At 58.1% G+C, this 13093-nt stretch overlaps 1 protein-coding gene across 1 annotated transcript in view; it reads left to right on the top strand.

Moving 5' to 3' along the window:
* Window positions 1-13093, top strand: part of HMCN2 (hemicentin 2) — a 120850-nt gene that overhangs the window by 69732 nt on the left and 38025 nt on the right. Inside the window, exons 41-54 of the mRNA XM_012929312.2 lie at window positions 1270-1445; window positions 2036-2132; window positions 2237-2356; window positions 3514-3675; window positions 4818-5099; window positions 5907-6074; window positions 7014-7127; window positions 7472-7558; window positions 8434-8625; window positions 9442-9615; window positions 9735-9848; window positions 10241-10383; window positions 10674-10824; window positions 11561-11788. Coding sequence (XP_012784766.2) covers window positions 1270-1445; window positions 2036-2132; window positions 2237-2356; window positions 3514-3675; window positions 4818-5099; window positions 5907-6074; window positions 7014-7127; window positions 7472-7558; window positions 8434-8625; window positions 9442-9615; window positions 9735-9848; window positions 10241-10383; window positions 10674-10824; window positions 11561-11788 — 2208 coding nt within the window. The remainder of the gene's footprint in view (window positions 1-1269; window positions 1446-2035; window positions 2133-2236; window positions 2357-3513; window positions 3676-4817; window positions 5100-5906; window positions 6075-7013; window positions 7128-7471; window positions 7559-8433; window positions 8626-9441; window positions 9616-9734; window positions 9849-10240; window positions 10384-10673; window positions 10825-11560; window positions 11789-13093) is intronic.

Genomic DNA, 13093 nt, shown 5'->3' with positions numbered 1-13093 from the left:
AAGTGTGTGACACATGTGGTGGGGGTTTCTGTGGGCTCCGGGAGATATGAGAACTGTGCGGAAGGCAGAGGTCCAGGCTGCCCTGTGCTGGAGTCCCAGTCACAGCAGGCAGGCGTCCTGTGCCCAGGTTTTCCCCCTGGGTCACGTGGTCCCATGAGGAGGAGACATCTCACATTGGTGCAACGGAGGCCAAGGGAAAGTAAATAACATCTCTGAGATACAAGAGGCAGAACATGGGGCACTCTGAGCCGACCGCATGTTCTTTCTGCTGTGACTTACTTTAAACTTATTTGAGAAGAAACAAGCAGACAGACAGAGCTCCCATCCACTCATGTACACCACTGGGTGTACCCATTCATGTACCTGCAATGGCCAGGGCTGGGCTAGGGCTGATGTCAGGACCCAAGAACTCCATCCAGGTCTCCTATGTGGGTGCCAGGGATTTGAGTCCTTGAGCCTTCATCCACTGCCTCCCAGGGTGTGCTCTAGCAGGAAGCTGGAAGAATTGGGAGTTGAACCAAGACACTCCAGTACATGCCGAGGGCTGGCGCCATAACTGGCATCCTAACTCCTAGGCTAAGTGACTGTCCCCAACCCTGCATTCTTTAATGCCAAGCTGTATGCATATGTGTGCATTTGCGCACATGCATGTGTGTGTACATGTACATGTGTGGCTCTAGGACCTGCTTTAGGCTTTTTTTTAAAAACAATAACATTTTTCAAGGGTGAGCAATGGTTCCCCCTTGGGATGGGACACCCACGTCCCATAGTAGAGGGCCTGGATTTGAGGTCCGGCTCAACCTCGATGGCAGCGCCCTGCCTCCGCACACCCTGGAGGCAGCAGGTGGCAATAGCTCGAGGACCTGGGTGCTTGCCACCCATGTAGGAGATGTGGACCAGGTTGCTGGCTTCTGACTTTGGTATCACTCAGCCTCCATGCTGTGGGGGCCTTTAGGAAGTGACCTGACGGATGGGAGCTTCCCGTCTCTCAAGCAAATAAGCACATGTTTTAAAACCTGTTTTTTGAGATAGTGTTTGGCTCCCAAACTGTTCAAGACCGAATTCTGAGATTTCCCCAGCTCCCTGTCCTCACAGCCCCAGTTCTGCGGGCTGGTGCCTGCTCCAGGGTGTGTGTGGGTCGGGGGGATCCCCTTTTGAAGCAGGGCTGTGGAAGCAATGAGGGGTGGGAGGAGGTGGGGCCCCTCTTAAAGGCAATTCCTCACCTCTAGCTGCTAGAGGCATGAGATTGACCCTTGCCCCTTCCCACAGTGCCCCCAAGCATCCTGGGAGAAGAGCTGAACGTGTCGGTTGTGGCTGGCAAGGCGGTGGCGCTGGCATGCCGGAGCCACGCCGTGCCCCCGCCAGTGCTGAGCTGGTGGAAGGATGGACGGCCACTGGTGCCACGTCCTGGTGTCCGCCTCCTGGAAGATGACGCCCTGTTGGAGGTGAGCAGCTGCCCAGCCAGCTGGCTCAGGGCCCCGCCTGGAGCAGAGCTGCCACGGGCAGAGTGGGACCTGCCCACAAGAGTTGAGCCCATGAGCTGCAAGCCCGCCCTGGGCCCTTGCCAACAGCTTGGCACCTTCGTTCCCTGCTGCTCTGTACCTTGTGATGTGATCATTCCTGACTGAATTGCCTTCAGCCGCCAAAACCCCAGCCCAACCCCTTCCCCACTGTGTCCCGATCTGACCCCAACATCCCTCTTTCTGTCCCCGCTCCACTCTTTCCTCTGGCCTTTGCTCCTGGGACAGGCCAAAGGTGGGCATGTTACTGACCCATTCACGTGGCCACCTCTGTAGGCAGGCCTGGGTTGTGAGAGAGGCCAGCAGAGCCAACTCTGCTGCCATTCTGCGCCAGACCCACGCAGGTGCTGCCTTTTGGAAACTTCTGGTGCTGTGATCAGGCGGGAGTTACTCTTACCGCCCCATATTCCTGGAGCTCAAGGATGCTAAGGGAGAACATGGGATTCCTGGCTGCCTGGCCTGGGCAACCCCGTCTCTGTGCCACCCCCAGGAGAGCTGCTTTTTCTCTCACCCAGGTGGACGCAGCACAGCTCAGGGACGCAGGCCGCTACACCTGTGAGGCTGTGAATCAGGCGGGCCACTCGCAGAAGCACTACAACCTGAACGTCTGGGGTGAGCTCTCTGGGGACTGCATGGCCCTACCCAGGGTTGCCTGTCACGGCCAGGACTGGGGACCCCACTCTATTCTTACCGCCCCCTCCTCTGCTCTGACTCAGTGGCTCCAGCGTTCCCCTCCCGGGAGCCCCTCACCCTGACAGTGAGTGAGGGACACCCTGCCAGGCTGTCCTGCGAGTGTCGAGGTGTCCCCTTCCCCAAGATCTCCTGGAGGAAAGATGGTAAGACTCTGCCCTCACCCTGGAGTCCAGCCCAGACAGGTGGGCTCGTGGCCCCAGCGGGGAGGGTACTGCTTACAGAAGTACTGGGAACACAGCAGTGGGCACAGCACAGCAGCCCCCATGCTTGAGGAGTAGTCAGATAACCAGCCAGAGTGGGTCAGTGGCTCAGTGTAGGTGCCAAGAAGGCAGGCTGGAGTGGGGCTTGTGGATTCGAGTTGGGAGGCGGCTGTGGCTATTTGGTTAGGCAGAAGAGGGTCGACCCCGAGAATGTCACAGGGGAAAGCATTTCAGGCAGAGGGGATGGTCATGATTGGTGCAAAGGCCCTGGGGCAGGAATGAAGCAAGCATATGTGAGGCTCAGCAGAGAGGCCAGTGGGGCCGGGGCAAGGGGGACAGTCAGAGAAGGCACAAGAGTGGCGGTGCTTGGAGTTGACCATGGGCAGCAGCCAGCCAGAGAGGGGCTTGTGCAGGACCCCAGGTGAGAGGTCCTGCTCTGGCACCTGGAGGGTGCATGCCGTGAGGTGGTGAGGTAAGGCAGGCAGGACATCCAGAGCTGTCAGGTGGAGGAGGGGAAGGAAGCCGGGGGCTGAGGAAGCCTGGAGGTTCGGGCCAGACGGTGGGGGATGGGGAGCTCCAGGGGAAGCGCAGGATTAGAGGTATTGAGTTCTGTTAGATGCTGCAGGAGAGGCAGGGCTCTGGGCAGGCTGAGGTTACTCACTGGGGGATGTTCTGGGCAGAGAAGAGTGAGGAGGGCTGCCTCGTTGTCTTGCTGCCAGGTGTCCCCAAGATCACCGTTGTGGGGCTCAGCCATTCAGCAGTCATCACCTAGACCCAGGCCAGGGGGAGGGGACTCAGAATCCTTGGGAGATAGTGAGGCAGGGCTCATGTTGGAGGCCCCCAGGGCAGGGTGGGATTCCTCAGGTGCACCTGCAGGCAGGTCTGAGATGAGGAAAAGGCTCAGGGTGAAGGTGGAGTGAGGTGGAGAAAGAGCTCAGAGGGTGCCAGGATCAGTTGTGCACTCAGGGAAGGCTTCCTGGAGGAGGTGGCTGAATAGCAACTGACAGGAATGGGTAGGAGGACTCACACTCTGTGTGGAAGGACCTTGAGCCCTTGCAGGGCCCTGGACCAACCAGGGGCTTCCTTCTTGCTGCTCCCAGGTCAACTACTGCCAGGGCAGGGGCCTGGTCTCAAGCAGGTGTCTGTCGTGGGGAGGCTGCTGTACCTGGGGCAGGCTCGGCCAGACCAAGAGGGAACCTACACCTGTGAGTGCAGTAACATAGCCGGGAACAGCAGCCAGAACCTGCGTGTGGAAGTAAACGGTGAGCTGGGCTGGGACCAGATGGGCAGGCAAGGCAGAATAGGGCGGGGTGGGGGGGCTGGCCAAACAGATCCCATCCCGGAATCCGAGCCAGGACAGGAGAAGTGAGTGGGGCAGCTGCTTTCCAAACTGCCCTTCCCATCAGCTTCCCCACGCTGTTCCTCCGAGCAGGGTGAGGGGACCCACATGGGGAGTCTGGTGTCCCCAAGTGGTGTAGAGACGGGAAAGAAATGTCAGTTTCATGGGAGACACTGAGACAAAGGTGCTGCAGAAAATCCATAGGAAATGAGACAAGCACGCCAGCTCATTTTGCTAAAAGGTAAATCAAAATCCATCCCTAAGCAGGAACTGCAATAAGTTCCTAGAGAGTGCGGATTAGGGGAGCACGTGTCTAGATTTCAATTTTCTGTGCTGAAACTTAAAAAAAAAAGATTTATTTGTTTTTATTGGAAAGAAAGGTTTATAGTGAGAAGAGAAAATATCTTCCATCCCCTGGCTCACTTGCTAAATGGCTACAGTGGCTCGAGCTGAGCCGATCTGTAGCCAGGAGCAGAGCCTGGGTCTCCCATGTGGGTGCAGCATCCCAAGACTTTGAGCCATCCTCAGCTGCTTTCTCAGGCCACAAGCATGGATGAGAAGTGGAGGAGCTGGGACTTGAATCAGCATCCCTATGGGATGCTGGCGCTTGCAGGAGGATTAGCCAATTGAACCATCCTGCTGGCCCCCAGGCTAAAACTAATATTTCTGCTTTTCCATGAAGTTTTGGAGTGCCTCGTATCTAATGGAAAATTAGATTTCCATCTGCTAACCCTGTGGTGACAGATTCACCACCTTATCCTTGTAAAATCTGGGCTGCGGAATAAGACTGAGAAACAGTCAATTCCGCTTAGGAACAGTCCTCACCCACATCCAGGTGAGGCCCTGGATTCCCAGCTTGGGGAGCGGAGCAAGGACTCCTGTTGTGGTAACAGGACCTGGGGAAAGGCCCAGAGAGGTGGGGACACCTAGCCAAAGCTCTCCAGTCAGCGAGTGCAGGGGACAGAGGGCTCTGTGGGATGCACCCACCCAGTGCTGGGCGCCTGGGCAGTGCCTGATGCCCACATTCCCAGCCCCTTTCTCTGACACTCTTCCTTCCCTGCCCAGTTCCACCTCGGATCGCTGCCCCCCAGGCGCTGCACACACAGGTCTCCGTGGTCCAGAACAGGGAGACCACGCTGGAATGCAATGCCACCGGGAAACCCCCACCCACGGTCACGTGGGAGCGAGAAGGTCGGCCCGTGGGGGCGGAGCATGGCCTGCGACTCCACCACGGGGGCCAGAGCCTGCACCTGGAGCGGGCACAGGTCGCCCATGCTGGGCACTACAGCTGCGTGGCTGAGAACGTGGCTGGGAGGGCTGAGAGGAGGTTTGCACTGTCCGTGCTAGGTAAGGCCCAGCAGCAGCCTATTGGTTCAGCCTCCAGCTGCTGCCCTGTGGCTGTGTTCTTGGGGTCACGCGTCCTTCTCCCTGGTGTTGGGTGTCTGAGGGCGGCCGCTGGTAGGGGAAGCTACCAATGCTGCTCTCAAACTCAGGACTGCTCCCACATAGCCCCAGTGTCACCCCTCACACACACACCCTGTGTGTTCCTGGGAGTTTCTATCCTTCATGATTGGTGACATGGTTTCAGATGGGTCTACAAGGCTAGGATGACCTCTAACACTGTCGTGAAAAATCAGGGCAGCCTGTTGGAGGAGGTGGCCTCTAAGTAGAAATGTGAACACTAGGAGTGAGTTAGGTATCTGCAGAGTATTCCTATGGGAGTGGGTGTGGAGCAACCTTGTTCTTGCCAACCATCCACTGAGTGCCTACTGCATGCAAGGTGGAGGCCCGGGATGCAGGAGAGAGGTGGTGGGAAGTGTGGGCAGGGTTTATTGGGGACTTAGCAGGAGGCATGTCTGGACCCTACACTTCACAATTGCTCCACCCGGACACTGGGTTGAGCACTTCACACAGGTTACGGAAACCAAAGCTTGCGTGTCTGCCCAACTTTGAGACACAGCCTCTGGTTACCCCCTGCTCCTTCTTGGGGTGGCAGTGTCGGTGGGAGCAGTTTTGTCTGGTCCTATTGCTTGGTCTCTGAGCTGCTCTCCCCTGGGGGTTGGGGGAGTGCTGGGAGTCCCAGGAGGGCCTCCACTAGCAGGGGACAAGGAGGGAATACACAGTTCCTGACCGCAGGCTCTTCCCACTACCCAGTGCCACCGGAGCTCATCGGGGACGCAGACCCTCTAACCAACGTCACTGCAGCCTTGCACAGTCCCCTGACGCTGCTCTGTGAAGCCACTGGGGTCCCGCCCCCTGTTGTGCGCTGGTTCCGAGGGGAGGAGCCCCTCAGGCCTGGGGAGGACACCTACCTCCTGGCAGGTGAGGTGACAGCCAGGGTTGGGTCCTGGGCCCTGCCCATTACATGTCCATGTCCCTGGCCAGTCCAACAGCAAACGCTGACCAGGAGAGGTGCTCCTGGGTGGGGGTGGGGGTGGGGGATAGGAAATGGATTTAAGTAAATTTGGAAAAGGTTTCCCAATGCTTCTGAGAAGTCCTGCACCACAAAGTGTCCTTGGTGTTTGTACACGGAACAGTGAAGAAACTTTGGGAGATACTGACCTAAGCAGCTTGTTCAAATAATCTTCCTTGTTCGAATAATGGTTCTTGCTGGCCACCACATGGGAAAGCTTGGGACACAGAATGGGCAGTGTCCCATTCTGATCTTGCAAACCCTTCGAGGCCCTCCCCCCACCGGAGCCTTCGTCGGCGATTCTCACAGCCTGTGGTAGAATGGCAGATACATGTCCCCTTGGGTGTCATTTCTGAGCCCTCACTAGGGGGTGCCAGGTACAGGTGCAGATTCATTTGGGCCCAGCAGGCAGGACAGTGGTGATATCTACCCTGGGAGCAGGAAGAGGAGTGAGGGCGTGTGTCTTGTGTGCACTCCCCAAACTGGTCTTGGGGGACCCTGAGTTCTTCAGGGGGGTTTGACTCACCCCAAGGAGTCCCTGGGGAAGAAGGAATTTGACTGTCAGAGCAAAGTGGGGGTGTGACTGCCCTGCCCACCACTGCCCCTTCAAACCCTGTGAGTCCCGAGAGCCAGTGAGGCCCTGGATCGTCCTTGCTAAGACAGCATCCCCACGTTTGCTGCAGGCTTGTCTCACATTGAAGCACTATTAGTTTGTTTCCCCATCTGAGCCGTGGAGTCCCACTTGAGAGGCAGACATGCACACATCAGTTACACATGTGGCCCGCTGTACCCCTCTGCCAAGCAGCAGGCAGCCTGGGCTCAACTAGCCTGGACCACTCCATCCCCAGGTGGCTGGATGCTGAAGGTGACTCAGGCACAGGAGCAACACCGAGGCCTGTACTCGTGCCTGGCCAGCAATGAGGCGGGGGAGGCCCGAAGGAACTTCAGCGTGGAGGTGCTGGGTGTGTTGCAGCCCCTTCTCAGGGGAGCCCTGGAAGTCCCCCTCCTCCTGCTCGGCAGCCCCCTGGGGACAGGGCCAGCACATTGGGGGGCGGGGGGAAGGCCACGACTTTTCCCCATCAGAAACCTCAGTTCTGTGACTGCCATAGAACTTTCCAGAAACAATACAGACTCACCCAGGGAGAAGGAAGGCAGATAATTTTCAAGACCCCCTCCAACTGCCTCCAACTCATGATATGGAAAACTGACAAGAAGCCCCACCCCCCGACTCGGTTCCCTGCTCCCTGACAGTGCAGCCTGAGGGGGCAGCCCTGGTCAACAGCCATTTGTCTTCCTGCTTCCCCAGTTCCTCCCAGTATTGAGAACGAGGGTCAAGAGGATGTAATCAGGGTCCCTGAGGGACAACCTGCCCACCTGATGTGCAATGCCACAGGTAAGAGCTGTACAATGCGGAGGGGATGGGAAGGTGGCTCCTGGGGACCCAGCACACCTGCCCCAACCCCACTGCTCCCCAGTGAAGACCTCTTGAGCTTGGACTTCATTCCACCTCTCTGTGCAGCTTCGCACCTGCTGTCCTTCTGCCCCAAATATGCTTTACCACCCTCCCCTGATTACAGAGGTTGGTTTCCAGGGACTTGCACGGGCAGCCCATGCTGCCCCTCAGTCATTCCCATAGCTTCCCAGTGCTTGGTAGATGCTGGTGAGCTAAAGGATGGGTGGGCGGGTAGATGCGTGTTGGACAAAATGAATAGGGGAGTAAATGGATGGATGGATAGGTGATGGGTGGATAGATGGATAGATGAGTAGATAGGTGGCTAGACAGATAGATAGGCAATGAATGGATGGACAGACGGATGGATGGACGGATGGATGGATGGACAGATGGATGGGTAGTGGATGGATGGATGGATGGACAGATGGATGGGTAATGGATGGATGGACAGATGGAAGGATGGGTAATAGATGGACAGATGGAAGGATGGGTACTAGGTGATGGATGGGTGGGTGTGTGGATGAGCAGGCAAATGGATGGAGGGAACATTGAACGGGTAGATAGAAGGGTTGATGAATAAGTGGATAGAAAGAATAGCTTGTCTTTTGGCCTGTTCATATAAAAACATGTCTGTCCACTCTTCAGTAGAGAAAAATGCAATCAAATCACAGAAGAAGGGTCTAGGCTGGGCCTGGTGGCTGCTTCTGTTTCTGCTGTACTGTACCATGCAGGATCTGTGGCCCAGATGGAAAAGCCCACATCCCTCCCTGTCCAGGGACCTCCTGCTGAGGTGTGTCCTATGTCCTCTGCTGCAGGCGTGCCCCAGCCCACAGTGACGTGGTTCAAAGACGGCCAGCCCCTGGTGAGTGGAGACGCCCACCACATCTCTCCAGATGGAGCCTTGCTGCAGGTGCTCCAGGCCAACCTGTCCAGTGCCGGTCACTACTCCTGCATCGCAGCCAATGCCGTCGGCGAGAAGACCAGACACATCCAGCTGAACGTCCTGGGTGCGTCTGGGGCCTGCACAGCCACTGTAGGTCCTGGAGGGAAGGAGAACCAAGCCAGAGGCTCCTTACAGATGCACGCTGCTCTCTAAGCCACTCTTGCACGTGGGAGGGCAGCCATCCCCATCATTGCACCTGTATCAGCAGAACTTTTGTCCCGGGACAGCCAAGTGGGCTCGATTGGTCCAATGACCCTGGGAGATGGGAGGTGTGCTTGTTCCCACATCACCCATAACACTCTGAGTCTCTGAGAGGACCTGTGCCTCATGCTGGGGTCCAGCGTGGTGGGTTTACACCTAACGACACCTGTCTCCAGTGGGCGGGGTGCTGGGGGCTTTCTTGTGAGCCTGGAAGAATGAAGAACCCAGGCTGTTTGGGAAACTCTGTTTATTAAGATGTTTGTGCTAACAGGGGAGGCCTCAGCAGGAGTCTGATCATCACCCTCTTAAGAGACTTTGAAAGCAGAGGTGCCAGTAGGGACCAAAGCCCCACCCCTTTCCCAACCCAGGGAGGGGCGCTGACGGAAGCAGCAGACCTGGGAAGGCTGTGGTAGCCAGGGCAGAGAAGTCAGAGACCAGGGAGCATAACTGACCATGCTTCCCCTCCCATCATGGCTGCGTGGTGGAGGATGAGAGTTCTGGGCCACCCAGAGTGGTTCCCGGTGTGACTGTGCATGGTGTGGGCTCCCCTGAGCCTATTGCCCATCTGTGCCGTGCAAATCACAGTACCACCTAGGCTGAGCACCAGGGACCAGGGCTTTCTTGCTCCTTGGGACTGGAGCTCTGTGTTTCTGAGGGTCTTTCCCTCTGCCCACCACAGTGGTCCCCACCATCCTGGGAGTGAGTGAGGACAGCGCCGATGAGGAGGTGACCGTGACCGTCAACAACCCCATTTCTCTCATCTGCGAGGCGTTGGCCTTCCCTGTCCCCAACATCACCTGGATGAAGGACGGCGCCCCCTTTCAGGCCTCCAAGAACATCCAGCTGCTCCCAGGTGATGCGCTCAGCTGCAGGGGCAGTGACACAGCAGGTGGCCAGTCACTGGGCTGGGGCCAGGGGCCTGAGTTCATGTAGGCAGCACTGTGGACTGAGCCTGGCCACTGCCCCGAGCAGGGACCCAGGGGCTGCAGATCCTGAATGCCCAGAGGGAGCACGCCGGCCAGTACACCTGCGTAGTCACCAACGAGCTGGGGGAGGCCATGAAGAACTACCATGTAGAAGTCCTCAGTGAGTCAGGACCCTCGGGGTGCCCCTGGGACGGTGGGCGCAGCCTGTTCCCATCATCAGAGCACCAACGACTCTAAGTGGTGGAGGCGATGAGCTAGGTGTGGGCCACAGCAGAGCCAGACCCCTGCCCTGGCTTCCTCTGGTCATCTCTGCTGTGATGGGGCCACTAGAGGTTCCCCTGTCTGAGGTCTGGGACCCCAGGAAGGGCATCGAGTCACCTGGGAATCCCTTGGCCTCACCTCTGCCCTGACCATGACCGTCACAGTCAGCCGCTTCCCCTAACTGAGCCAGGCGCCGGGAGCTCACAGCCAGCCCCTGCTTCTGGGACCCCAGGACCAGGGAACCACCTCCAAGCCCACTCCTCATATCCCCCCGTCCCCGATATTTTTCAGTCCCTCCTTCCATCTCCAAGGACGACCCCTCTGGGGACGAGGGTGTGAAGCAAGTGAAGACCAAGGTCAACAGCACCTTGACCCTGGAATGCGAGTGCTGGGCTGTGCCCCCGCCCACCGTCAGCTGGTACAAGGACGGACAGGTGCGTTTGGGCCCCTGGGCGGCCTCAGGCTTTGGCCTCTGCAGTGTGTTGGTTCTTGTTAGAACCTTCCAGAAGAGAGTCCTTGCAGGAAGGGCTGGTCCAGGCTATGCCATTCCTTTTTTAAAATAAGAAACCAAACTCCGTGACTCTGCTATTTCAGCCCTTTTACTTTAAGTCCTGTGGATTAGGTTTCCGAAGTCACCAGGTGTTCCCATCACGTCAGGCTGCCGCCTTCAGAAATGCCCTGAAATATAGGTCTTATCTCTGTTCCCGCTGTGTCCTGCCCCCAGCCTGTGACCCCCAACCAGCGACTCCACCTCTTGGCGGAAGGGCGGCTGCTGCAGATCCAGCCCACCCAGGTGTCCGACTCCGGACGGTACCTGTGTGTGGCCACCAACGTGGCCGGCGAGGACGACCAGGACTTTAATGTGCTCATCCAGGGTGCGCCTGGGCGCTGGCAGTGGACAGGGAGCGGTCAGGTCGGGGGAGGGGGGAAGAGGGAGGACGTGTGCTGACCTACATGTTCAACAGGGGGCGCGCTTCACCAGGCTTATGCTGGTATTTCCCCTCAACCACAACAGACCAGAGGGGTGCGTCCTTAAAGCCGTGCTGGAGGAAATGGGGGCTCTTGCTCTGACACAAACCACAGCATTAAGTGGTGGGGGACTAGATTTGGCCTGGTAATGCCAAAACACCATGTACTTAGTCCCCTGCCAGGGGTGTCTGGCTTTGTTAGGAAGGAAACATTCCATGCTTCCCTTTGCAAACTTGCAGGGAGGGAGAAATTGGGTGGAAAGAGAAGAGGGAGGGGTTGGGGGTGGGGAGGCAGTGCCAAGCCGCGTCACGCAGGGGCGAGATAATGCGATGCTCGGAACTGGATTTGTGCTCCGTGCTTCAGGTGGGAGCACCTGCTAGGTGCTGTCCTCTTCTTCCTGGCTGGGGCCCCCTAGCCCTGTAATGAGGGGGCTGTGTGACCCTAGGGAGGTCAGTGCGTCGCTGTGGGCCCCCCAGTTGCACCCTTACAGGGCTGCTTCCCATTGTAGCTAAACATTACCCTGAGACTTTTTGAGCACACTGCACCCACCCACCCCATCCCCGCTGCCAGGACCCCACTTGGAGCAGAGCATTCGCACCCCTCTGAGGTGCTTCCTAAAAGCCTCCTCTCCCCCATCCCCAGTGCCCCCCATGTTCCAGAGCATGGGCGACCCCAGCACAGCCTTCGAGTTCCTGTCCCAAGAGCTGGAGGAGGTGGAGGCCCGCAGCGGGGTGACCGAATACCGGGAGGTGGTGGAGAACAACCCGGCCTACTTGTACTGTGACACCAACGCGATCCCACCCCCAGAGCTCACCTGGTTCAAGGAGGGTCAGCGTGTCTCAGCCACGGATGGGGTGTCCCTGTTGCAAGGTGGGCGCAGTGTGGGAGGCAGTGAGCCAGGTGTGCTGCTGGCTGTGTGGCCTCGGCTGGGTGGCACGGGGACACAGCCATGCTGGGCCTGGCGGTGATTTCTAAACCGGGGCTAGGCTTCCTTGGCCCATGTGAGGGCAGAAGTGGGCACAGCTGCCAGATTAGAGTTCCCCCGACCCCCCATCGCTGGGCTGACCCATGGGCAGGGGTACCCAGCTGCTGCTCACTCACTGCACTGTGAAAGGTGCCCCCGGGCTCAGAACGCCGCACTCCAGCTGTGGGAGAATGCATCTGAATGAGAAGACTGCAGGGGCGGGGCTCGGGGTAGCCCCAATGGGCCGGGCGGGCCGCAGCCAGGCACCCTGGGAGGCTGCTGAGGGGCGATCATGGTGTGGGATCTACCCCATGGCTTCCAGGGTCCGGCCGTCACAGTGCTGGTTGTGGCAGGTACACCCGGTTGCTTGGGCCTCCCATGAGCAGGGTCCCACCAGGGACAGTAACTTGGTGCTTACCAAAAGGAGGCTCCTCTGGGATCCAGAAGAGGCAGGTATCTGTGCCTGTGGGCTACCCCTGGGCCTTTCCTTCCCCTGGCCTCTGACCTCCACCCCAGGCACTGACTCCAGACCTAGGTACACGATGACCTGTCACATGGTGACCCCTAACTCGGACTCTGACCGCAAGAGAATCCCAATATCCACTGCAGCCTGACCATAGTCACTGGCCACTTCTCTAGTCCTAACCTTTCACCTCTGACCCTACTACTGACCTCTGACCATGGCCTTTGACCGTGGCCACTGGCCCCTGACCTCTGACCGTGGCCACTGACCCCTGACCTCTGACCATGGCAACTGGCCCCTGACCTCTGACCCCTGACCAATGACCCCTGACCTCTGACTGTGGCCACTGACTCCTACTCCTGAGTACACAGTGGCAGTGGTCACCAGCTGACCTGAACTCTGACCCCAACCTTAGATGAACCTTAAATATGAACTGACCCAGGCTAGCAAGCCCCTGGTTCTGACCCTTGTGTGAGCCGCCCTCTGCCTTGCCAGATGCTGGATTCTGGACCAGCCAGCTCTTGGTCTCAGAGGATGCTGCTGACAGCTCCTGTCACCCTCACTTTGCCCCCTGCCCCTGCCTGCCAGCCAGCACAGACCTGGGGCTGCCTCTGCTTCCCAGGAGCCTCTGCCCTCCCTGGGAAGCCCAGTTCAGTACACAGCAGACCTGAGCCTGCACCCACTGTGCTCTTATTGGATGGGCACTGTTGTTGGAAGCCTCAGTTTTTCCATCTGAGAAATGGGTGTT

The sequence above is a fragment of the Ochotona princeps genome, chromosome 14, assembly GCF_030435755.1.
Source record: "Ochotona princeps isolate mOchPri1 chromosome 14, mOchPri1.hap1, whole genome shotgun sequence".
In the NCBI taxonomy this organism is placed as follows: domain Eukaryota; kingdom Metazoa; phylum Chordata; class Mammalia; order Lagomorpha; family Ochotonidae; genus Ochotona; species Ochotona princeps.
Note: the sequence above shows the minus strand (reverse complement) of the source record. Positions and strands in the feature narration are given on the sequence as shown.